This window comes from Xenopus tropicalis, chromosome 6 (genome assembly GCF_000004195.4).
Source record: "Xenopus tropicalis strain Nigerian chromosome 6, UCB_Xtro_10.0, whole genome shotgun sequence".
In the NCBI taxonomy this organism is placed as follows: Eukaryota; Metazoa; Chordata; class Amphibia; order Anura; family Pipidae; genus Xenopus; species Xenopus tropicalis.
The window spans coordinates 129,452,582-129,480,244 of record NC_030682.2 but is presented as its reverse complement, the minus strand read 5'-3'; the positions used below and the strand labels follow the sequence as shown (position 1 = coordinate 129,480,244).

At 40.8% G+C, this 27,663-nt stretch overlaps 1 protein-coding gene across 1 annotated transcript in view; it reads left to right on the top strand.

Annotated features, from left to right (window-relative positions):
• The window catches only part of laptm4b (lysosomal protein transmembrane 4 beta), a 57,939-nt gene that overhangs the window by 6,659 nt on the left and 23,617 nt on the right, over positions 1-27,663 (top strand). The window contains exons 2-4 of the mRNA XM_004915122.4: positions 19,238-19,349; positions 20,956-21,029; positions 24,647-24,769. Coding sequence (XP_004915179.1) covers positions 19,238-19,349; positions 20,956-21,029; positions 24,647-24,769 — 309 coding nt within the window. The remainder of the gene's footprint in view (positions 1-19,237; positions 19,350-20,955; positions 21,030-24,646; positions 24,770-27,663) is intronic.

Here is a 27,663-nt window from a genome sequence, read left to right as displayed (position 1 = left end):
CTTGTTCCAAACATTCCCAGGCAGCATCAAGGCCTGCTTCAAAGTTATGAATGTAGACAGATTTAAGTCTCTTTACTAGTTCTGCTTGGGGTTCAGTATCCAAGTTCTTGGTTACTGTCTTAAACGTAGATCTCCATCTTCTATAGTTCTCTGGGCGGTCATCAAATCTAGACAGTCCAGTAGCAATCAACTTTCACCGGATCATATACTTGCTGAACTCTGCAATGTTGGTGCTTTCGGTTTTTACACCCACAGGAAGTACTGATGGTGCACCATCTTGGATCAAGGTATAGCAGATGGGTTCAATCCAGGCAAGGGTCTGGTGTCTAAAGGTCTTTGTGCATTTGAAGTTGAAGAGAGCTGTATTGCAGGAGGCATAGAGTTCACTCTGAAGTCTTCTGCTGTGCCCTTGTAATCTCTGCTCAAATAGGGTTGTGGCGGCACATGAGCTGGATAGGTTGGTACACTTGTCTTCTTTCTTCTTCTTCAAAATCCATGGCTTTCAGAGAGGAAGAGCTTGTTTTGAAATCAGCAAGTTTTGGTCCTGATTGCCACAAATGGTTTTTTAGATGTGCTGTGCCTGCCAATCAACTCCAGAGTTACTAAAATCAAACAGTTCAGCTGACACTGTGGCTTCTGCTTTATCCCTCCCCAGTGCAGCTACAAACACAACACTGGCTGAATAGACTCTTCCTAAAAGTGAGTGTGCGTGGAGAAACACAGGCTCATTGGTAGTATTCTTCAGCCCAACTGTCATAGTGCCACAATTCTTCTTCAGGCCGTCAGCTGGCAAAGCTTCAGGGATCACCTCTACTCCAAAAGGTAGGTCCAGTCCTGGGCCACTTTCAATTATCAAATGATGTCCAGGGTTTTCCCAGCATGTTTTCACCCTGGCTCTCATGCAGGTGATTTTCCCTGGTTGTATTACACAATCCTTCCTCTGTAGGCACCACACATTTCCTATTCCTTCGGAAGGTTCTGCCTGTATGGCAGCATTGGCTGCCATAACAGGTGAATGAGGCTCCCTCTTTCCCTTTCAGTTCCAATTGAGGAGCTAGCATTCGTTTTATCAGATCAGTATTTGTGCCCACCACCACAGCATTCTGCAGAGCTCCAGGAGGTCTGGGGCATACCACCGCCAATGTCCTAACTGCTTCATTAGTTCCTGCCACAGTAGGAGAAAACTCTAGCTTGACACTGACATATCCATCATAGGGAAACTTTGTTTCACTCAGTCCCCATATCTCTAGTTTTTCTAACTTCTCCAAAGGTATGTGTGAGAGGTATTTCTTGTAGAAATCTCGATACAGTAGTCACCTGGGCTCCTGTATCCAGGAGTGCTTCTGAGTAAACCCCTTCAATTTGAACTGGCACAATGGGTGATGGCCCAATTAAACCATTTGGGAGTGCTGGCTTCTGCATCAGTTCACTTTCGGTCTGATTTGCCTTGATGACAGCCGACAGCAGGGAGTTTCCTTTGCTTCTGTAAGTATCCTTTTGCACCATCAGTATGGCATTTAGGGGAACTGTTATGATCCCTGTGTCTTCTTGAAGTTGGCTTACGGGCATTTTGAGGTTGTGGATGAGGGTCGCTCTTTTTAGTCTGAGCTGCCTCCTCACACATTTTAGTACTATTAAGGGTTTTCTTGGAGCATTCATTAAATGAGCGCCCAGCTTGCTCCTTCACTGAGGCTCTCTGAAGTTTCCCTGCATTTTTTTCCTCTCTGCGTTCAGTAATTTAGACAATTGGTTGATTACTTTATCGGGGTATGGTTTGTTTCGACATTGTGCTCTATAATGACCTGCTTCTCCACACTTGTAACATATCACTATGTTTCCGAAAGTGTTGTCAGGGGTAGGACCAGGTCTATCTGACCTTGCAGATGTGGTATTGAGCAAAGTGCTAGTTGCCTCCGAGGTTGACACATGGGGCTTGGTTAACTGAGTCATTAGTTGGGTTAACATCTGTAGTTGTCCCCTCATCTGGGTAATCTCTTGACTTGATTCCATAGGGCAAACAGTTTTGACTGTGGCTTTTAGCTGGCACCCACCATCAACCCTTTGACCTCTAGCCTGGCTTCCTCCTCTCAGACTTCTTTTATTAGCTGATTGTACATGAGTGTTTCCTCCCCTTGTTTCATCCTCAACTTCAGCATTATGGGATCAAGGGGTTGTCCACCAACTTTGGATCCAAGCCCTTCTTTAACAATATCTGATGAAGGATTTTGTCTAGACGTTGTATATAGTCTGGCAGTTTCCCTTCATGCCCCTGATAAGTATGCTCAAACTGGTAAAGTAGATCAGCAGCATTTTCAGTTCTGCCAAACACATCTTGCAAAGCTTGCAAATAATCATAGGCAGTCCAGTCCTGTTTACTTCAGATTCCACACAGTGTCTGCAGCTGCTCCTCTCAGACTTTCAGCTATTCTTTGTTTCTTATGGGCCTCGGGAATATCCCATTCATCCAAGACTTGCATAGACTGTTCCATCCAAGACTCATAATCATCCTCACCTGTAGGAACAGGCTTGGATGCAGAGAAGTAACCAATCCCAGCATAGGGGGTGCTGCCATTTGTACATTTCTCAACAAAGTCACCTAGGGCAGTAATGAAGTCAGGTCTTATTGTTGTGGACACAGCCAAAGGTGGCTCATTTGCAGTAGATGTCTGAGATCTCCCTTCTGGTGACCCTTAAGTGGGGAAAACTAACCGAGCGTCATGACCAGGGAGGTTTTGAGAAAGAAACAAGTCCCCTAGCAAGTTTGCTTGTGAAAGAGTGGGGTCGGCTGCAACTACGTGATGGTTTAGTATACAGACGAGCACCAAGTGCTACAGACTCTGAGAAATGGCAATTAATGCTGCCACAAAAACACAGAGACTCTGTCCTTATGACCCTGCATGATGAACATGGTCATCTGGGATATGATAAAACCCTAGGCCTTGTGAGGGATCATTTCTATTGGCCATGTATGAAGCAAGATGTAGAAGACTAATGCCATTTCTGTCTAAGATGCATACAGAGAAAAACATTGCCATCAAGGGCCGCCCCTCTTGGCCACCTGGAAAGCCATGGCCCTATGGATCTAGTTTGTATCGACTTCCTATCCATTGAGCCAGATGAAGGTGGCACGAGAAATGGGTTGGTGGTTACAGACCATTATACCTGTGTTGGTATTTACTAGGAATCTTTGGGGTGTCACCACAATCACAACTACAGTACATCAAGCCATACCCTAGGGTGGGCTACATACATGTTCTGAAAAGCCATAAAATTAAGGGGATCCAGTCTATATGGCCTAACCCACCCCCCTTCCCCGGAACCTCGATTGCTAATCTGTAAACACTGGCCAGTGCCCCTTTTACTTAAAGTCTCAATGGTCTTGGCACTTTTTTTTACAGGTACTACGGTGATGCCCTATTGCCTGCTGTCCGAAAGGCTCATTGTGGTGCCTTTAAGTCAATGCACACACGGTACCATCAGCCAAGCAGGGCACTGCCCTCGTACCAGTCGGTAAAAGTAATGCAATATGCATACACAGAGATGGAGCCTTCACTAGATGGAAAACATGCCTCTTAGGAACCTCTTAGGACCGGGAAGGTTTTTAAAGGTATTTACAATTTAGATATTGAGGTCCCTGGAGGGGTGGGTGCGCCTTACACATTGGCAGTGCAGCAGGATGAGTATAGGGGGCACAGTCATTATTCATGTAGCCCGCTCCATGCTGACACTCCCCCACAGCTCAACACATCTTCCACCCTCCTCCTCACCCATACTGATGTACCTACTGCCAACCCAGGCCGACTGACCCACTTCCTAGTGAGACCCGACTCCGGTGCAGATATCATATTCCTGACTTTACCCCTTGCCCTTGCAGCTCGGACTAATCCCCTTGACAGCTCTGCAACTGAGCCTGTAGGAGTTTTAATGGACGCTCTCCCCTGGCAGCAAAGATACTTCCAGCCCATGCATGAGGTAAAGATAAACCCTCATTAACTAAATTAGCTGAGGAAATACGATCCTTTAGCCTTTATCCCAAACATCATGAATATTTCACTGATGGGAGAAAAATAAGAAGCTGCAAGGAATAGTTCACCTTTAAATTAACTTTTAGTATGTGATAGAATGTCCCATTCCTAACAACTTTGCAACTGGCCATCATTGTCTATTTTTTAATAGGTTTTGAATTTTTTATCTTCCTCTATTACATCTTTCCAGCTTTCAAATAGGGGTCACTGACCCTGGCAACTACAAAACTAAGCTCTGTGGGGCTACAATTTTATTGTTTCTTTTTATTCTTTATGTTTCTATTCAGTCCCACTCCCATTCATATTCCTGTCTCTCATTTAACCCACTGCTGCTAAGGTAAATAACACCATAGTAACCAGATAGCTGCTTAAATTCCAAACTGAAGAGCTGCTGAACAAAAAGCTAAAAAAAACACCAAAAATAAAAGCAAATTGCACATTTTCTCGGAATATCGATGTCTATATCAGACTAACAGTTAAATTAAAGGTGACCAACCCCTTTAGATATGTTTTGTTTCTTGATCTACAAGTACCAACATTTGTGTTCCTTCAGTCCAGCCTATTTTTATATTACTTTGCCAAGAATTCTAAAGGGCTACAATGCAATGCAGTCCCAATGAAAGCACAATTCTGCACTTTTGACTGCTAAAAGTCATGGCAGTAAAATGTAGCTCTTGCAGAAGTCTCCTCCATCACTCAGATGCTCCGGGGTTGAACTAGGGATCAGGGAATTCATTTCCATTTCATTAGGCTGATAGATCAGCGGAACAATACTGGAAGTGACCCAGCGCTTGTCACAAACAGAGGCTGCCGCGTGGCATTTAAGGGCAGTGTGCTGATTGATATAGCACGGAGGCATCCATGGGGTCAGCGTGTTTTATTGATCTATCAGAGGCGATGAAAGCCTAAAGTGCTTGTTTCTGCCGGCCGATATCCTCCTGTAGTGCCAGTGTAACGCCTATCTGGCCTGCGCTAGTCCTGCCTCCCATATAAATATTTATAGTTGTCTTTTATAGGCTAAGTCATTTTCAAATTAATATTGTTTACTTTGAAAAGCATTCAATTATTCATCGGAGCTGTACAATGGGAAATAGATACTGATACAGTATAATGAAGTTAAAGGGATACTGAAGCTAAAGTACATTTTGCTTATGAATGAAACCTCTATACAGGTATGGGATCCCTTATCCCATTCCGTTATCCAGAAGGTTCCGAATTACGGAAAGGCAATCTCCCATAGACTCCATTATAAACAAATAATTCTAATTTTTAAAAATTATTTTCTTTTTTCTCTGTAATAATAAAACAGCACCTTGTACTTGATCCCAACTAAGATATAATTACCCCTTATTGGGGGCAGAACAGCCCTATTGGGTTTATTTCATGGTTAAATGATTCCCTTTTCTCTGTAATAATAAAACAGTACCTGTACTTGATCCCAACTAAGATATAATTACCCCTTATTGGGGGCAGAACAGCCCTATTGGGTTTATTTAATGGTTAAATGATTCCCTTTTCTCTGTAATAATAAAACAGTACCTGTAATTGATCCCAACTAAGATATAATTACCCCTTATTGGGGGCAGAACAGCCCTATTGGGTTTATTTAATGGTTAAATGATTCCCTTTTCTCTGTAATAATAAAACAGTACCTGTACTTGATCCCAACTAAGATATAATTAATCCTTATTGGAGACAAAACAATCCTATTGGGTTTATTCAATTCTTAAATGATTTTTAACAGACTTAAGTTATGGAGATCCAAATTATGGAAAGATTCCTTATCCTGAAAACCCCAGGCCCCGAGCATTCTGAATAACAGGTCCCATACCTGTACTATATCGATGCCTAGATTTATTCTGTATTTGAGAGATTATGATACAGCATCTACTTCCCTTCATCTTGGGGTGAGAAAGCAGCATATTTCCATTATGTTTTGGCTCCTAAGAAGGAAATTTGGGGTTCTTATATATATTCCCCATATAATTAGGGGTTGCTATGCTGTGTGTCTAGCACTGTACAGAGCAGGGCAGTGGGGCAGATCTTGCCAACCTGTACACCTCTCAGTTCCACTTGCTGATTCTATGTATTATTTAGATCTTTCCATATACTGAAGTGTAAAGCAACAAAAAAGGAAACACATTTTAACCCCACATGTGCCCTGAAACAGTATGTTACCATCTGATGATGAGAATGAGACATTTATATTGTTAATGTATGCATAGAAATGATAAACTAATACAATAAATGTCTCTTTTCCTATGTATAATTGATGGTTTTAAGGGGGTGGGATGCCTTGTGGGTTACTTATATGTTGCAAGGACTTATGGGACTTCATTGGTTTATCAAAAGAATATCTGATTTTCATCCAGTGATAGAGCCAACCTCATACATAAAGCCTTCTGTGACCCCAATGCTACCCAACTGCTTACCTCATTTCCCTGCATGTGAACATATAGGTCACTTTGTTCTTTGTTAATTGAACCGGACCTGCCTAGGCAGCCAGGTTATGTTGCAGGAAGACTGGACTGCTTAGGAAAAGTATCTTCATCTATGATCAGATCCAGTACTGATGAGCTAATGGAACCAGTGTAGGTCAGTGCTGGAAGATACACAATAGTGTTGAATGTCAAGGGCAGTTGTCTTTTGTTCAACCCATACTAACTTTGTTTTTATGGATATAACCTATGTGTGTAACCTTATATGTGTAATTTGTTAGGAGAGTGCCATACACCAGCACACTCATTCAAATTGACTGTCAGAGCTTATATCAATGCTCTATTAGCTGTACTCTCAAAGCAGTTCCAGATTAATATGGAACTGCTCATTTAATTATACTTTATAAATCAGTTAGCAAGGAACAGTCGGGTTAATTACAGACCACAGTGTATATTGCTGAGGAATTAATAGAGACAATGAAAGAAGTGAGAATTTCCAGCAAAGAGCACAGTCCAACCCAACCTGCGTTGATTGATTTATTACAGGGACATCAACTTGAATTCATTTACTGGGTAAAAGGATAATTGGGGTTGACACAGTAGAGCTAGCATATCTAGATGTCGGAATAATGCAAAAGAAAACACACAATACATTATACATTAGGAGCACTGGGACAGTATCTCCAGCACATAACAAAGGACAAGAAACAATTTTATCCGGCATCTCCAGAAAACAAAATCAACATAAATCCATTGCCAAATCCATGCATAATACCGTACCATAAAACATACAGCAGGACAATTACAGCTACGAATTACAACAGAGCAAAGGCCCAAATCCCTGTTTATTACAGATATATATAAAAGCACAACACCCTACTTACCTTATTCTTTGATGTAACTATCTTTCTACTTTTCCCTTTATTTTTTTGTCTTTCACTCCTGGTCTCCTTCACTATCTCTTTGTAGCTGTTAAAAAAACCGGGTCAATAGATCAGAGCAGCAGGGACTTTAAGGGGTTAAGCTTAGAGAATGGGGACGTTTTCCCCGGTTTCCAAGGTCCTGAAATGGGGCATGTCCCTGGGAAACAGGGGCTGATGGTAACCTTATCTCTGGGAAAAAATAGGTGTGTTGCAAGTGCCAAATGCTTCTACTGGACTTAGCTGCATTGAATACAGTTCTAAACAACATATAAAATGATCCAATATAAGAGACAAAGGTGGACCTTTTGGGTCGGATGCTATTGCTCATCAGCTATTACTCAGCATTGCCCACATTCAGATAAACAACAAACAGACAGAAACATCATTACAAAAAACAGGTAATTAAAGAGAATGATTCATAAGTACAATAAGCAAAATATCCAGTGTTCTATTGCTAAATTGCTGAACATAACAAGTCTAATTTATGTAGTGAAAGTGTCTGGATGTTCTGCCAGGATTAGGGTCTGTATGAAGTATGATTGTGAGCGGCCCGGCTGTCTGGTTCATAAAATATTCCCTCAAGGCAAAGAGATTTTTGTACTGTTTACTTCTGTACTATCTTTATGCTGGAGGCTGTTTGTGGGGCATTGATACTGGAAGACTTGCAACATCTGGAGGTTCAGGAGTGGACGTTCTGTGAATATAATGTCTTCTTTCTTTACTTAGATTGGGCCTGCAGGTCTCGTTCAAAGCCCATGCCACCCACATCTTTAAGGCTGACCCTGTTTAATAACTAAAAATACAAAAAACGTAGGTCTACAGTTGCCACGTGCTGGTATTTTTCCAGCCTAGAAGGTAAAAATGACCTTTGATGCCAATGTTATGAACATGGAGGAAACATATTAGCGGTAGGAAGGCCGGTAAGTTTTCTTTCTGGTGGCAACCCTAATTAAGACTGAGTGTGTGAAACCAATTAAATCAGCAGATGGCTTTCCTTGCTGAGTAGAACTAGAAAACCGCCATGTCTGAAGAGCTTAAGTCAAATGTCATTGATTGGTAAATCCATAATCAGCTTTCTGCACATTTGTTGGGGAGGAAGCTATTTCATTGAAGTATGGGTAGCCCCCAACCTCATGTTGCAAATATGCAGATACATGAACCCTACTGATACAGGTTGTTTTTCCCTTTAATTATATTCTTAGTATCTGTCTTTTAAAGCCCTTCCCTCTCTATCTTCATCTAAATGCAGCTCTCAAAACCCATTCTGTATATTTTAACTTCACTCCCTGGCGGAGTTTTATCGCGTCCAGTAACTTGCATTTCATTTTCCTTAGCACTGAATGCTGGCCATAAATATTCCCTGCAGACAGCTCCTCGCTGTCCTTGCTCTGTGCGTGCATTAAGCCATTTTTCATTAGCAATATGTAGACTCTGGCTGAGATGCCGTTCCATTAGAGCTGCCTCGCGCAATTTAATGTACACCGCTCATTAACAAAGTGGAATAGCACTAAATCTACTTTACTGCAATCTCTATATCGGCCTGTTCTTGGCATAAGAACTCATACTCAATGTATATCTGAATTGTAATAAATCTCTTTTGTGCAAGGATGAGAGCATTATGCTGAATACTTCCTGCTCTTGTTGGGAGACACTTTACAGGCTATTGAAAAGCCAGAGAAAATTCTTTCCCACAGTGAAAGGCTTAATACATGCCTATCAGGTCAGAATACAGTAATACTGTATATGGTGTCTTGGTGGCTCATCATCATCATCATCATCATTTATTTATGTGGTTAGCATAGATGCCTTGCAGTGCTGGAGTTCTGACTTCAAGTCTACTCTTTACCTGTGGGCTCTTTGGTTTCTTCTCACATACTAAATGCATACAGTAGTTTGACCCTGATGATATTCACCCTTACACTAGAGGAACAGACTCTTTTCCCCTGCACTGAAGCTGAGCAGTTTATTTTAAATGCAATTAGTGCTACCCTTCAACATGTATTTTAGATGTGACCCTGAATTTTCAAGTGGCCTGGTCACCCTACTTAAAAAAACGCCTTCCAATAAGTCTTTGGCCGTTGGGAAAGATTTCAGGGCATCATCCCTAGCAGATATATGTTAAGAGTCACAACATATGAATTACTAAGTATTCATACAGGTCCATTATTCGGAAACCCGATATCCAGAAAGCTCCAAATTATGTTAAGCCTGTCTCCCATAGACTCCATTTTAATCAAATAATTCAGATTTTTAAAATTGATTTCCTTTTTCTATGTAAAAATAAAACAGTGCTTTTTATTTGATCCCAACTAAGATATAATTAATCCTTACTGGATGCAAAACAATCTTATTGTTGGGTTTTATTAATGTTTTATTGATTTTTTAGTAGACTTAAGGTATGAAGATCCAAATTACAGAAAGACCCCTTATCCAGAATACCCTTGGTCCTGAGCATTCTGGATAATGGGTCCTATACCTGTACTTACATACCACATAATAGATAATATATGCATTATATTTGAGCTTTACCATTAAATGGCAAATATTAAGTGCATAGTAATCTAGACATTTGCTCTACAGTGGCATGCCCAAAAGGTAAAACACAATGTAGTAGATCTTTAGTTGGTGACCAGTAGATGACAGCAACCCAACATTATCCACACACCACTCCATTGGATCACTCTTCTTAGTACTTTGTATTCAGATTTTTAAAAACAAGAGCTTGTAATGCAATGAATATATATTTTCTATGGCAGCATAATACACAAGGGGGGCACTAAGCAAATAACTGCCTAAAAAAGACTTTCTATAGCTAAAGTGTGGACACCTGTCCCCTAGGGGTCATTTGGATTAACCAGGTTCCCTCTTTAGGATATATCGATTGATAGATAGATGATAGATAGATAGATGATAGATAGATAGATAGATAGATAGATAGATATATCTATAGATAGATAGATACAGTGGCTTGCAAAAGTATTCGGCCCCCTTGTACTTTTCCACATTTTGTCACATTACAGCCACAAACATGAATCAATTTTATTGGAATTCCACGTGAAAGACCAATACAAAGTGGTGTACACGTGAGAAGAGGAACGAAAATCATACATGATTCCAAACATTTTTTACAAATAAATAACTGCAAAGTGGGGTGTGCGTGATTATTCAGCCCCCTGAGTCAATACTTTGTAGAACCACCTTTTGCTGCAATTCCAGCTGCCAGGCTTTTAGGGTATGTCTCTACCAGCTTTGCACATGTACAGACTGAAATCCTTGCCCATTCTTCTTTGCAAAACAGCTCCAGCTCAGTCAGATTAGATGGACAGCGTTTGTGACCAGCAGTTTTCAGATCTTGCCACATATTCTCCATTGGATTTAGATCTGGATTTTGACTGGGCCATTCTAACACATGGATATGTTTTGTTTTAAACCATTCCATTGTTGCCCTGGCTTTATGTTTAGGGTCGTTGTCCTGCTGGAAGGTGAACCTCCGCCCCAGTCTCAAGTCTTTTGCAGACTCCAAGAGGTTTTCTTCCAAGATTGCCCTGTATTTGGCTCCATCCATCTTCCCATCAACTCTGACCAGCTTCCCTGTCCCTGCTGAAGAGAAGCCCCCCCAGAGCATGATGCTGCCACCACCATATGTGACAGTGGGGACGGTGTGTTCAGAGTGATGTGCAGTGTTAGTTTTCCGTCACACATAGCGTTTTGCATTTTGGCCAAAAAGTTCCATTTTGGTCTCATCTGACCAGAGCACCTTCTTCCACATGTTTGCTGTGTCCCCCACATGGCTTGTGGCAAACTGCAAACGGGACTTCTTATGGTTTTCTGTTAACAATGGCTTTCTTCTTGCCACTCTTCCATAAAGGCCAACTTTGTGCAGTGCACGACTAATAGTTCCCCTATGGACAGATTCCCCCACCTGAGCTGTAGATCTCTGCAGCTCCCCCAGAGTCACCATGGGCCTCTTGGCTGCATTTCTGATCAGCGCTCTCCTTGTTCGGCCTGTGAGTTTAGGTGGACGGCCTTGTCTTGGTAGGTTTACAGTTGTGCCATACTCCTTCCATTTCTGAATGATCGCTTGAACAGTGCTCCGTGGGATGTTCAAGGCTTTGGAAATCTTTTTGTAGCCTAAGCCTGCTTTAAATTTCTCAATAACTTTATCCCTGACCTGTCTGGTGTGTTCTTTGGACTTCATGGTGTTGTTGCTCCCAATATTCTCTTAGACAACCTCTGAGGCCGTCACAGAGCAGCTGTATTTGTATTGACATTAGATTACACACAGGTGCACTCTATTTAGTCATTAGCACTCATCGGGCAATGTCTATGGGCAACTGACTGCACTCAGACCAAAGGGGGCTGAATAATTATGCACACCCCACTTTGCAGTTATTTATTTGTAAAAAATGTTTGGAATCATGTATGATTTTTGTTCCACTTCTCACATGTACACCACTTTGTATTGGTCTTTCACGTGGAATTCCAATAAAATTGATTCATGTTTGTGGCTGTAATGTGACAAAATGTGGAAAAGTTCAAGGGGGCCGAATACTTTTGCAAGCCACTGTATATCGATAGATAGATAGATGATAGATAGATAGATAGATAGATAGATAGGTGCAACCAGGCCATTGCAATGATCCTGCTGAGGATATAAACAAAAAAATCCTTCAAAACAAACCCTGTACGACCCCACTCTTAAAGCATGCTGCAAGCTCAAGGGCAATTTTCAGTTTTCCTCATTAGAAAACCTGTAAAATATATACAGTATATATATATAATATAAGTCAAAAAGTAACATAGTAACATAGTAACATAGTAAGTTGGGTTGAAAAAAGACATACGTCCATCAAGTTCAACCATAATGCCTATACCTAACCTGCCTAACTACAAGTTGATCCAGAGGAAGGCAAAAAACCCCATCTGAAGCCTCTCTAATTTGCCTCAGAGGGGAAAAAATTCCTTCCTGACTCCAAGATGGCAATCGGACCAGTCCCTGTATCAACTTGTACTAAGAGCTATCTCCCATAACCGTGTATTCCCTCACTTGCTAAGAATCCATCCAGCCCCTTCTTAAAGTTATATAATGTATCAGCCAGTACGACTGATTCGGGGAGGGAATTCCACAACTTCACAGCTCTCACTGTAAAAAATCCTTTCCGAATATTTAAATGGAACCTCCCTTCTTCTAAACGGAGTGGGTGCCCTCGTGTCCGTTGGAAGGACCTACTGGTAAATAAAACATTAGAGAGGTTATTATATGATCCCCTTATATATTTATACATAGTTATCATGTCACCTCTTAAGCGCCTCTTCTCCAGTGTAAACAGACCCAACTTGGCCAGTCTTTCTTCATAACCGAGACTTTCCATACCCTTTACCAGCTTAGTTGCCCTTCTCTGGACCCTCTCTAGCTCAATAATGTCCCGTTTGAGCACTGGAGACCAAAACTGAACAGCATATTCTAGATGGGGCCTTACCAGTGCTCTGTAAAGGGGAAGAATAACCCCCTCCTCCCGTGAATCTATACCCCTTTTAATACAGCTCAGAACCTTGTTTGCCCTTGCAGCTGCTGCCTGGCATTGCTTGCTACAGCCAAGTTTATTATCTACAAGGACTCCAAGATCCTTCTCCATTATGGATTTGCCTAGTGCAGTCCCATTAAGGTTATACGGGGCTTGCATATTTTTACATCCCAGGTGCATGACCTTACATTTATCCACATTAAATCTCATCTGCCACTTAGCTGCCCAGATTGCCAGTTGGTCAAGATCCTGCTGCAGGGATGTCACATCCTGGATAGAATTGACTGGTCTGCAGAGTTTTGTGTCATCTGCAAACACTGATACATTACTCATAATACCCTCCCCTAAGTCATTTATGAACAAATTAAACAAAAGTGGACCCAGTACAGAACCCTGAGGGACCCCACTGAGAACCTTACTCCAAGTAGAGAATGTGCCATTAACAACCACCCTCTGTACCCGATCCTGTAGCCAGTTTTCTATCCATGTGCAAACGACTTCACTAAGACCAATAGACCTTAGCTTAGAAAGCAGTCGTTTGTGGGGAACGGTATCAAATGCTTTGGCAAAATCCAAATAGATTATATCTACTGCATCCCCACTGTCCAGCTTCTTACTTACCTCATCATAAAAAGCAATTAAATTGGTCTGACATGACCTGTCCTTCATAAAGCCATGCTGATTACTGCTCATAATGCCATTCTCCACTACATAATTTTGAATGTGATCCCTTAACAAGCCTTCAAATAACTTGCCCACCACGGATGTCAAACTTACAGGCCTATAATTGCCAGGCTGAGATCTTATTCCCTTTTTAAATATGGGAGTGACATTCGCCTTCTTCCAATCACTAGGTACCATACCTGATGAAAGAGAGTCTGAGAATATCAGAAACAAGGGCCACTGCAATTCTGCCCCTAGCTCTCTCAGTACCCGAGGGTGTATTCCATCTGGCCCAGGTGCCTTGTTTACATTTATCGTGTGTAACCCTTTAAGCACCATATCCTGTGCCAACCACTGTGTAGTTGGAGCTGAGGCAACAGTGAAGCTATTGGGTGAGACTTGGCCCACTGGCTCCTCTACTGTATACACAGAAGAAAAGAACTGGTTAAGCACATCTGCCTTTTCTGTATCCGCTGTAACCATATTGTTATTATAACTCAATGGGGCCACACCCTCAACCTGCATCTTTTTACTATTAATATACTTAAAAAACTTTTTGGGGTTAGTCTTGGCCTCGGCCGCGATGCGCTCCTCATTTTCTATCTTTGCCTTCCGGATTGCTGTTTTACAACACTTGTTATAGTGTTTATACTCATTAAACGCAGCTACTGTCCCCTCTGACTTATATTTCTTAAAAGCTTTCCTTTTTTTCCCTATTAACTTCTTTACCTCAGAGTTAAGCCACATAGGGTGATTCTTAACACTTCTACTTTTTCTTATTAATGGAATGAATTGAGAACAGTAATGATTTAATATCATTTTAAATGACAACCATTTCTGCTCTGTATTTTTATCAGAAAACATAATGCCCCAATCTATGCCCTGAAGCGCTGCCCTTAAGGAGCTAAAATTTGCCTTCCTAAAATTCAGTGTCTTTGTTGCCCCCGTGTAAATTTGTTTCCTGCACCAAACATCAAATGAAATAACATTATGGTCACTATTACCCAGGGGTTCAACCACTTGCACATTTGCTATACGTTCTGGGTCATTAGAGATCACTAGATCTAGTATAGCATTGTTCCTGGTTGGCTCCTCAACAACCTGTGACATAAAGTTGTCGTGCAGCAAGTTTATAAACTTGTTCCCATTTACTGTCCTGGCAGTACTATTGCCCCAGTCAATATCAGGGTAATTAAAATCCCCCATTATTATCACTTGCCCCAAACTAGCAGCCTTTTCTATTTGCAACAGGAGCTGGGCCTCCTCCTCTTCGCTTACATTAGGGGGTCTATAGCATACCCCTACAATTAGCTTGGTAGATTCTTTACTATCTGTGAGAAGCTCAACCCATAAGGATTCAGCTCCCTCTGTTACCCCCATCACTTCCTCCTTAATATTTGCTTTTAATTCCTGCTTAATGAACAGACACACTCCTCCTCCTTTCCTATTGCCCCTGTCCCTCCGAAACAATGTATACCCCCCAATATTAACAGCCCAGTCATGAGACTCATTCAACCAAGTTTCAGCAACACCAATCACATCATATTTCCGCTCCAACGCCAGTACCTCCAGCTCTCCCATTTTACCAGTCAGACTCCTTGCATTGGTAAACATACATTTAATACTGGTTCCGGCGTGAGAATGACGTGTAAACAACTTATGGGCCTCCCTGCCATTATCAGTATCCCGAAGCAAGTCTCCTCCCCCAATTTTCCTTACTATGCCCACTACCTCATCTATCCTGTCTACCACAGAATTTCCCGCTGCACCCCTGTGACAGACATCAATGAAAAACAACACTATCTGATATTTTGTGATACTTATTCATTGCAATTTATAGATACAAGGTTGACCAAGAAATGAGCCTGTAGATCAAGGGAGTATTTTGGTACAAGGCTCTGTTGGAGGAACGGTTTCTGCTAAGGGTCTTCCCTAACTTATAACAGCATTATGTGTATAGGAAATCATTGGTCAGATTGATCAGCTATTTAGCCAGGGATCCAGGACAAAAAACAGGTATTCATCTTTTTCCAACTATATTATTCCCTAATGGCAAGTGAACAGAATACTATTATAACACTTTTTAGTTACATAGAACCAAAGTATCCTGCAGCACTTTACAGATGTTTTTTATCATTCGCACAATCCCCTGATATCCCAGAGCAGGACTGTCCAACTGGTGGCCTTCAGGCTGAATGTGGCCCTCCAAGGTATTTTTATGCCCCTCAGCATGCCTATGGGCACCACAGACTGCTGTGTATGATATAATCAATTTGATATAATTTGAACCACAAACATGTACAACATCAACTTTCAGGCCCACTACATGGAAAGAGTTGGACAGCAGTATCTCAGAGCATTATTTCCTGTCCCAATGGAGCATTTATTTTCCCTATCACATGTACACAGTACACATTCACTGGGCCAGGAACCAGTTACCCTACACCAGAGAACCTAGACGAAGACATGGGAAGACATGGGAAGAAACGTGTATAGGGCAGAATGAAACCCAGAGGCACAAGCACTGATTTTTTATTATTTTGTCTATGCAAAATCCATGTTTCTGGTACTGTATGGAAAAGGCAATCATATGTTCTGCTGTGCTGCCCAGAATGGTCATCCCTTTCTCTGTCAGACTGTACGGAATGGACAGCAGCTTCTAAGTGCACTGTAATCTGATGTGGAATATAGTTAGTAGCAGAGTGGTGTCTAGGAAAGTGATTAAAAATGACACAGAGAGACGCATAATGATGATAAAGTACATGCGCTTATTAAGTCACTGCAGGCCATTCGGGCTATTATAGAGGGAACATAAAGCAATAAATCAGTCTGGAAGATACATCAGTGCTTGGATAAGATAGTTTTTCCCAATAGTTTCTTCCAGGAAATTCTAACCTGTATATAATATTTATTATTCTGCTAGTGTACAGTAAATAGGCATTGTTCTCTCTATCTGAACGGAATGTATTAAGCGGCAGTTATTTTCACCTTGTTGTTCTGATGAGTATACATCTTCTGCCGCTGTTTCTATGACTGTTTTTTGTTACTATAACAACAACATGATGTGATATAGCATTAGAAGGAACTTTAACATGGAAATGTACAGTGATCAACAGAGCTTCAATGGGCATGCACAGTGATCAATAGGCTTCCCCTCAGTCTAATTACGTGCTAATTACGTGCATACTAAAATCACTAACATTAATTCCCCAAAATGATCAGTATATAAAAGCAGCCATTGTATAATGGCAGGTATCACATATAGGTGTGTCCTGTTCTAATCTACTGTTGTCATAAAATGGACAGAGACCATTGTCAGAAAAATTGTTCAGATCCATCTTTGAAGCACTTTTGCACTTTACATTACATCTAGAATTCAAGATATTAGCTGTGCAACATCAGAAGATGTTCCTTTTCTTCCGAAGTTCATTCTCTGCCAGCTGAGCCAATATGCTGAGCTAAAGTTTTTCAAAGGACCCAATTGGGTGCAGATTAAGTGAAGCATAAAGGAAAGGTCTTTGCCTTATTAGCATTTTGGAGCATCATCAGGACCATGTTGTAAACTGGAAGTAGTTCAGGTCCAACAAGACATTGATTTTATAAGTAAGTTCCTGCTGAGAAGGGTCATTAAGTGACCAGTAATGGCAAGGATACTTGAAATGAATGGCCTGCTAAGTTTAGGAAAAGGTTTTGCAAAGAGGCACATATGATACATTGATTGCCCAAGGGAGAATGTTTTGTGGTCAGAGGAAACACAAGTGTAAATTTCTGCTTTAGTGCTGAGGGATATGTTTGGAGTGAACCTAATCCCATTTCTGGATTTGTGATGGGGCCACCTTTCCACATTTTCTTGTTCCTGCAGACATGTAGAATGTTGGGGACCTACACATGAATGCACTGCATCAGATGGGTATGTGTGAGGGGACCCAGGAGGTAACAGGCCTAGGGGTGCATCATTTTGAATTCCAGCACTGCCTAACCCACGCCACAGCATCATTCCCACAGTAAAGTACAGGATGGTAGTATTATAATTTGGAATACTGTACATCTTTGTTAAGACTTGAGGGGAAGACTGACATTTTCAGACTATTTGGGTACAAGGCCCCACTTTCAGCCAAGATTTGGAGTAATAGGAACATTTTTGAATCAGCCATCTTGCTTCAGTGCAATGATTGCCTAGGACCTGATAATTGAGACAGGACAGCCTAATCTCTCCACAATAGCTAGGGAATCATATAAGCAATCAGCCCAGTCATGTTGTGTTGGGCATCTCCATCCACAGCTTTGTGCCCCTTAGTAAAACCAGCCCAAGGGAGGAAGAAGATTGACCATACACTGTGGTTTCTAAGAACAAAGCAAAAGTAAAAGCAGAGAGGATCTACAATTCAAAATAAATAATAGGTCAAAATTTTAAGACTGCAGTGAACAGATAACCTACAATCCTTGAATAATTCGACCTGTTGGTACCATCACTGTGTGAAGTTTTCCAGATATTTGACATGTGGGTGTACCTCAAAAGGAGCTTTCACCAAGAACTTAGCCATTGGGTATAAAGACTAATCCATTCATGTTTTCTTTTAGAATAGCTTTATATAACTGTACTTCCATTCTGTACTGATGATGTAGAGTTTATTGTGTAGATCAGCAACACAATCTCCTACTTTATATATGAGTTGTTGCATTGTACTTTATAGACAGGAGAAAGTGAATATTATGCTGTGTTAAAATCAGCAACGCTTCCTTCGGTCTCCAGCATTTTATATTTACACAAGCTGCAGTCTGTGAGATGATTTTAATTAGCAGCCTTCATCTAATTAGTCTGAGAAAAACTTACATGGCTCTCTTTTAATATCATGCTCGGAAATTATTTATAGCTTAATACTCAGAAAGATGTTTATCTTGTTTTATAATCTAAAAGAGGATTAATAACCAGGATTGAAAAGGTGACCTCTCTGGGTTTGGCTTTATGAATTTCTTTGGACCCTTGCCCGACCTGAGGACACAGCACACAATAACTTCTCCAGCATTTTCTTCACATTATGCAGCCTTAGACTTTACGTTATAATGGAACCTAGTTCAAGAACAGTGTTTTTGTTTATACAATTTTTTTTATTCCTTGATTAAATATGATGATGAAATAATGAAAAAAACAAATGGGAATTTGGTGCAGCAGATGCTTAATCATTCTTATCACAAACGGGTTTAATTATGTTTTTCTTCTTGTTTTTGAGATATAAATGGAGTGTGCATCTTCAATGGAATTTTTTTTCCTCCTGCAAACTCCATCTTATGTCTCTTCTACTCACTGCACATTGCAGACTTACAGCAGGAGAGCGTTGCTTGACACTGGAGATGTTAGTTGGAGGGAACTCCAGTCTCTTCCCACACCCCAAAAACACACAGGCAGGGCTACTTACTTCTGATAAAATTGACCCTACTGCGTGTGAAAGTGATAGGGACTTCAGATTGTAAGCTCCACTGGGGCAGGGACTTATTTGAATGATGTGTCATCTCTATAATAATCTGTGGATTATACCAGTGCTATATATTGTAAATGATGGATAACAATAATAAGGTGACCTTACCTTTAATAGAGAAGTATAATTCTTGTACTGATACTTTAAGCCATGAATTAACCATGTACTCTTTCCCCTCTTTCACAGATAATAAATTCTGTGGTTCTCCTTATATTACTGAGCGCCCTGGCCGACCCTGACCTGTACCATCTTCCCAACAATGAACTAAGAAATGACTTTGATTTTATGGATGATGCCAGTAAGTATTAAGAAAAGTCAACAATGCACATTGATCGCAGGTGTGATACGTGAAGGTTCCGATACTAACATGCACTGTAAGAAGATATGTCTGCCCTAAGCTAACACTTTAAAGAATTTCTCCATTAATTTCTGGGCTTTAGTTAGTGGCTTCCTATCTGTTTTGTGTTTAGGATTTTGTAATATCTCTATTTTGGATGTAGATAGCTTTTGGCAATCCTCAGTCTCCTACACCAAGGCCTTCCATGCTCAGCACATATGTTTGTATATGTTATTACATTGCTTTCACACAGAAAAAAACATATTTTTGGACTCTCCATTATAGTATAAAAGATTAATTCATGACCCATTTGAGTGAAGAAGAGGAGACAGCATTTTAGACAAAGTCCAAATGTGACTCAAATGGTCTGGGGATGCTCTCTGTGTCACCCAAAGGACTATGCTGCTGATTGCCACAAAACCCACTCAAATGCCTCACATCCTGCATGTGGAATTATGTTTTGGTCCCTTCACAGTGTCCCTCTTTTTATTCTGGGCTGAAGTATCTAATTATCTGTGGGTAGAATCCACCAAGCCACCATGCTTTATGTATTATTGGATATTTTATTACATATATTTGCAACCTTAGGTGGGCATCTTATCATCATCTCATTCGCTTATTATTTGAGAAGGCATTGTATAGAGAGGCCATGTTGGCATTAGTCAAGTGGCAGGACACCCCAACCTCTAATACAATGTTTTGAAAACAAAAAAAATACACAGAATTCAGATTTTGGATAAAGCCAAATTGACCTTCTATTCTTCAATCAAATTCTGTTTTGCATACCTGTGATGATTACTCAAAGTTCCATGTCCACTGTGTAAAAAAAAAGTCAGTGTTTTCACTATCATCCAGTTCAGAAAGGTCTTGAATTGGACCCTTGGGCCCTTTGCAAGAAGTCTTTGAACTTTTATTCAAAGAGTTCAACAAGAGGCCCTATAACTGCAATGGTCCAGGCCTTCAAAGTTGTCCAAAGGAGCTCCCATTTTCTGATCTTGTCAGGCGATCTTTTGAGTGCCAGTGACACTGCACATGCTCAGTGTGCTCTAACCTGGTGGGAGAAGCTGAGCTTAGGGATAACTATCAGGCAGAAAATGAGGTTTGTCTGCCTTGTCTTTTTTCTGATGCACAATGCACCAGTTTCTATGCTTCCATGTAATGCAATTCTGAATTCAATTAGCAATTAGTCTTGTATCATAATGTGTATGTTGTATATATACTGTATATAATCAGTCCCTAAGCTCAGGTAACTGACAGCAGCCCAGAACATGTGCTGTGATTTTAACCTGCTACAGGGCTGTGGTCACCTTGGGTTGGAACAGCAGCCCAAAACATACTGGGTAGAATTTCTTGCCTATATAATTGTTAAGCCTTAGTTGTCCTTTTAACATAGAGTATATTCTTGGAAACTTATATCTAAAGTACATGTTGCATCAGTACAAAGAAATATTTTGTACCTTGACTATAACCAAATCTCATTACCTACCTTATACATAGAGGTGTATGACATCCCATAGTACATTCTGCCATTGTGTCATTGTGACTTTTCCCTATTGCTTCTTCCTAGATATGTGCATCGCAACTTCTATCTCCCTCCTAATGATTCTCATCTGTGCCATGGCAACCTATGGGGCTTACAAGGTAATTATGAGCTACAGGCCATGTCTATAGGAGTTTACATACATAGGGCCAGATTTCAATCAATGAGAAAACATTATTTTATGGTTTATCACATGAAAACTTATGGGCGAGATTCAATTTGAGGAGAAAAAATGTTTCTCCTAATTAAGTCCAGTTTTTTCTCATGGACTTCAATAGATTTTCCATTTAAGAAACAGTGAGAAACAATCTGGAATTGAATCAGGAGGTAAATCTTTTCTAATTAAATTCTGGCACATTATGTATGCTCCTGCCTTTGTGTCTTCAATGTCCTTTATTTAGGCAATGTTACTGCAATGTTACTGCAATGTTACTGCAATGTTATTTATGTTAAAGTAGAACCAACATAACAGGAGAACAGTTAAAAGAGCCAGAATAATTGTCATAACACCTACAGGGATTATTATTTCTTTCTTACAGTTTTTGATGTAAAAATATATTATTAGCACCTCATTCTATTTTATTTCTCTTTCAAAGTACACCGTTATGCTCTTTGCCAGTTGGATATTCTAAATGGCAGATTCATACTGGAATCAGAAAGTCAGTGGTGAAATTATTTTTAGACCATCAATACCTGCTGCACATATTCGTATGCACTTCTTCTCCAACTGGCTGATATAGGCAGCATACATAACAGCTGGAACCAGTTTCCATGCAAAATTCCCCATTGGCTTGTGTGGCTTTGGACACTGACGTACTGTTCTGCATGTAGGTGCCACTCTAGACATATTATAGGATTACCAATGACTGTAATGTAATGTACTCTCTTCAGCTTCTGGTACACCTTGCAGCAGTGCTGAGATCCAACATGCATTAGTCAAGCAGACTGAAGAGCTAAAGAAGAGCTAAAACTAAAAGATGAATATGGCTAGAAATACCATATTTTATATACTATACTGACAGCACTAGCTTAAAGTTTTAGGGGCACATTTACTCACCCACAAATCCGAATTGGAAAAATTCCGTTTGGAAAACAAACATTTTGCGACTTTTTCGTATTTTTTGCGATTTTTTCAGCGCCTTTGCGACTTTTCGGAAATTGACGCGACTTTTTCGTTACCAATACGATTTGCGCGAAAAAACGCGAGTTTTTCGTAGCCATTATGATGCGCTCGTATCTTGGCGCGACTTTTTCGTATTGAGCGCTCGTAAGCGGCGGGCGAAACTTTCAGACTTAGCATGATTTTTGAAGCCTCCCATAGGACTCAATGGCACCCTGCAGCTCCAACCCGGCCCAAGGAAAGTCTCCCATAGGGCTCAATGGCACTCTGCAGCTCCAACCCGGCCCAAGGAAAGTCTCCCATAGGGCTCAATGGCACTCTGCAGCTCCAACCTGGCCCAAGGAAAGTCTCCCATAGGGCTCAATGGCACTCTGCAGCTCCAACCTGGCCCAAGGAAAGTCTCCCATAGGGCTCAATGGCACTCTGCAGCTCCAACCCGGCCCAAGGAAAGTCTCCCATAGGGCTCAATGGCAGTCTGCAGCTCCAACCTGGCCCAAGGAAAGTCACCCATAGGGCTCAATGGCACTCTGCAGCTCCAACCCGGCCCAAGGAAAGCCTCCCATAGGGCTCAATGGCACTCTGCAGCTCCAACCCGGCCCAAGGAAAGTCACCCATAGGGCTCAATGGCACTCTGCAGCTCCAACCCGGCCCAAGGAAAGTCACCCATAGGGCTCAATGGCACTCTGCAGCTCCAACCTGGCCCAAGAAAAGTCACCATACTGAAGCTTGAATGAATCCGAATCTTTCATACTCGGCGCGAAGGCTACGAAAAAGTCGCGACTTTTCGCGCAAGTAGTAACGCTACGAAAAAATCGCCAGATTTTGCGCAACATTCGGAATGGCAACGAAAAAGGTGCGACAATTTTCCAAAAAATTTATATTCTATATACAGTATATTGTGAGTGGGTCCCTAAGCTCAGTAAGTGACAGCAGCACAGAGCACATGCAGTGAATCAGCAGAAAGAAAAGAAGATGGGGGGCTACTGCGACATCTTTGGGGGCACAGATCTTCCCTGCTAAAGGGCTGTTGGTACCTTGGGCTGGTACAGAAGCCCAGCACATAATGCACAACATTTCTACCCTATTTCTTTAGTTAAGCTTTACTTCTGTGTTATAAGGGGTACAAGTGTTACAAGGGTATAAGGGTATAACACAAGGTCATTGTCATAATACAACTTGCCATGTTGGCAAACCTACACTTTTTCCTCTGACCCCCTATTGAAGTAGGAAACCTGCAGCTTCCCGAGACTCACTAAACAGAATTTGGCTTTCTATGGTCCAACACATTTGCCACTGTAATTTGCACCATACATTAATACTGGTGTTTTCCTTACTTCTTTTGCATTGGAAAGTCTATGTGCCCTACTATACTCACTTAGGCCTGGTGGGGGAGTATACGACCATGCTAAAACCCCCTTAGAAAAAAATCTACAATACTTTGAATTTGCTGCTGTTTTTATTAAATAAATGCTTATGTTTTCTGTTAAAGCTGTCATAGTAACATAGTTAAGTTGGGTTGAAAAAAAACCAAAGTCCATCAAGTTTAACCCTTCCAAACAAACCCAAGTGCACATATACACACACACTCATACCAATCTATCTATATATATATATATTCTATATATAACAATATCTGTGTTAATTGTAAATTTTATTATCACTATATCAGCTTGGTATGTGTTAGGTTTTTCAGTATTTTGGATATGCCAAATACCATATCCTTCACAAAAGATTTGGCTGAATACTGCCCCAAATCTGAACTCTAATTTGGATATTTAGATTTGAATAAAATCCTACAATCCTTGCACCCCATGATGGAAATTGCATGTTCACTTGTCTAGTGCATTAAAGTCACATATAAGGGTTTGGATTTGGTTCAGCCAAGCACTATGGACTTGACCTGATATAAGTCCTGCAAAAATGCTGCCATTTGGTTAAATTGAATTGAAATAGAATTGAATCATGTTTCTGCTACTACTAACGTAGTGGTCATTGTCATCCCTTGGCATCCTGGGGGGGAACTGGACTACAGGGTCTGTTTCCTATACAACTTTGTAGTTATAGTGGCTGCTCTCCTACTGAGAGAGTGAGTGGACGGACACTAGCGCAATGGCAGGTAGGAGTTGCAGGACGTGCCCAGACCCTCAGAAATTTCTTTTTTTCCAGGGAACCTGGTGCAGTGTAGGTATGCCACTGAATCTCACCCTGTTTGGTTGCTGTGTTACAACAGAAAAAATAACATTTCTTATCAACTCCATTAGGTGTTGCCTAATGATTTTGACCATCATTTCACAAAAATATAAGTGCAACAATATCTAAATGTAATTTTACCGTATCCAGTTAAAATATAAGAAACATTATAATTCAATCCAGACTGTCGCAAAAAAACAATTTTTTTGGGGGGGGGTGGGATGACAGAAGGGTAGACATTTTATCACCATTTGTGGACTTCTGTGCATGCCATGGCTTTACTATAAACCTCACCAATAAGTAGGTCCTGTGTCAAAGAACAGGGATTTTGTGCAGCCGATGTTAAATCCAGGGCTCGGGTGTAAATAATTCTGTACATGTGACTTTCTTTTCTTTTCCCATTTTCAGCAACATGCTGCCTGGATCATCCCGTTTTTCTGCTACCAAATATTTGATTTTGCCCTCAACTCATTGGTTGCTGTCAGCGTGCTCGTCTATCCCAACACCATTCAGGAATATCTCCGGCAGCTGGTAAATCATTGCTCAGTAACATTTATGTTTGGCTGTATGAGGATGTTGCTGTTCAGATGCTGGGGCTACAGTACTTTACCTTATTATATACAAAGGCAACAGGGTAAGAGTTAGAGCAGATAATCCCTAGAGCAGAAATTCATGCAGATATCAAATCTACAACCCTCTGACTGTTGTTAAAACGCAGCCTGCCTTCTTTACTTCTGGCAATGGATATATCCAAGTTAAACTTTTAGTTAATGGAAGGGTGTGGTTTAATGGCAAACTCCACACAAAACACAATTCAAGATTTTTTAAAAGAAAACATAATTTCAAGCAGGTTTACAATGCCGCCTTTTCATATTTTTTAATGTAATAATTAAAAAAGAACAGTTCCCTAAGCCCCGCCCCCTGTTCCCCTGCTGATCTGGCTGACTACTTTGAGACTCAAATAAAATGTAACAGTAGTCGACGTTCCGCAGCCTGCCTTCAGCCTGCATCCTCCCAATCCCACAATTCCCTGCACACGTGATGTCAATAAGGAAAGGAACATCACAGTACAATGCATTGTGGGTTATGTAGTTCCTGCATGCTGTCTGTAAGCTGCGGAGAAGTTTACAATTTGTAACATCAATGTTTTAGTCCCTCCTCCCCTGCCAGGACTTCAAATCATGCCAAAAGAAAATGCAGCTGGATTTCAGAATATAAAATTTTTTATTTATTCATACTTTTTGAAGGAACAGGTTACTGTGATGTATATAAGGGGTTGTAGTTTCTGTGTTGTGTGGGGCCTTTTAACAAATTTTGGTTCAAAAACCAGAATAACTGGGAGAATAACTGTAAGTAGCAACCAGAAAATGTGGAAGCGTTGGGGAAGCATGGGACATTTCCGTCATTCCATGAATGGAATTGCTACTCCTCTGATCTTATGGTGACAGAAGTACAGTAGCATTTCAACTTAGATTATCTTCTGGCTTCTGCTTTAAAAACCCAGTGGGTGAACTTTAGAATATAGGATAAACCCATGTAAATGGTGTTATGATTAGTTCCCAGAATTCCTTGTGTTTATTCGCATACGCATGAGGCGGTCTCCTCTGTGGATCTACACACCTGGCTCTACCTGAGCTGATAAGAAAACCCTGTGATACTGACTCCAGGGAGGGTGAAACCTGTAGTTAGGAAGCTGATCAGCTATTATTGTGGCTTCTGCTTTAAAAACCCAGTGGGTGAGCTTAAGCCTATAGGATAAACCCATGCTATTGGGATTTTCTTGGAGCTCTAATTTAAATTGTGAAAAGATTGTATGTAATGTACCTTTTTTAACAAGAACATTTCAATTTATTTACCACCCCTGAACTATCCCAAGCACTGTCTATTGGTTAGTGTAAACCACCCAGTATTCCAGGGGGGAAAAGGAGCTTTTTTAATTGTACCGGGATGATAATTTCCTTCTAACCTTGGGATGACATGTGTTTTATTATTCATTGACTCATTAAGTAATAGAAGTTTGCAAGATGTCGGTGTTTTTATATCCTAAAGCTCCCAGATGTAATCTTCTTGCCATTTTTTGCAATGAGTTTTTATTTTCTAATCCATTTAGGAAGTGGACCCAAGCCAATAGATTCTAATACTGTATATAAATGTCATTAATTGCACTGGAAACGAATGTTCTCCTTTCTGTCATGTCCTGTCTGGCACCTACTGTGTATGAGTAAGGCTGCGCTCTGTGCCAGGGATGTACCTTTGGTTTAGCTGGTCTCCCTATGTGCAAAATGCATATTAACTGGCCCAGGACTGCCTGATCCCTGCAGCTGCTGGGAAATCCCTTTTTATAAATTTGACAGCCCTGAACTAAATTAGTTATAATACACCCCGTTGTGGAATAAAATATATATTGCGCGTTAGGTACACTATGCTGAATTTAGAGAGGGAAGTGTGGCCCCGTCCTTATTCACTAGGTCTAGCTTTCCTTTGTCACATTTTACTCTAAAGGTGGCCATACACATTACAATAACCGTTGGTTGAAGTGAAGATTGTCCGTCCACTCCACTAACATTAATGGGGTTGTTCACCTTTGAATTAACTTTTAGTATGATGAAGTGCTATTCTGAGACAATTTGCAATTGGTTTTCATTTTTTTATTATTTGCGGGTTTTGAGTTATTTAGCACTTTGTTCAGCAGCTCTCCAGTCTGGAATTTCAGCAGCAAAGTGGTTGCTAGGGCCCAATTTAACTTAACAACCAGGCAGTGGTTTGAAAGTGAGACAAGAATATAAATAGGGGAGGGCCTAAATTGAAGAATAAGTAATGAAAAGTAATAATAATAATACAATTGTAGCCTCAGAGCAATAGGTTTTTGGCTGCTGGGGTCAGTGACCCCCATTTGAAGCTGGAAAGATTTAAGAAGAGGAAGGCAAATAACTCAAAAACTATAAAAAAAATAAAGACCAATTGAAAACTTGCTAAGAACAGACCATTCTATAACATACTAAAAGTTAACCTGAAGGTGAACAACCCCTTCAAGAACTAAATTGTCAGATATGCAGGTAGAAACAAAAGAATTCAACCCCTATCTGACGATTCAGCATTAACCTACTGCCGGTGTTTTCAACCCTGCCCGATTGATAAGATGTCCGATGTCCATGGCTTTTGCCAATATGGGTCGCCTCGTCAACCCACCATTAACACACAGAATATCATATGAAACCTTGTATCTGTATGTGTATGGGCAACTTAAGAAAGCACATCATTATTATTTCTATAATGACACCACCAAAGGGGGGCAGTAGTGCAGTCATGGGCCAAATGTTAGGGGACCCTTAGATCAGGCCTGGACTGGGATTCAAAATAGGCCCTGGCATTTCAATTACATAGAAACCCAAACAGCCCCCCCCAGCCCAATAAATAGTGACTGT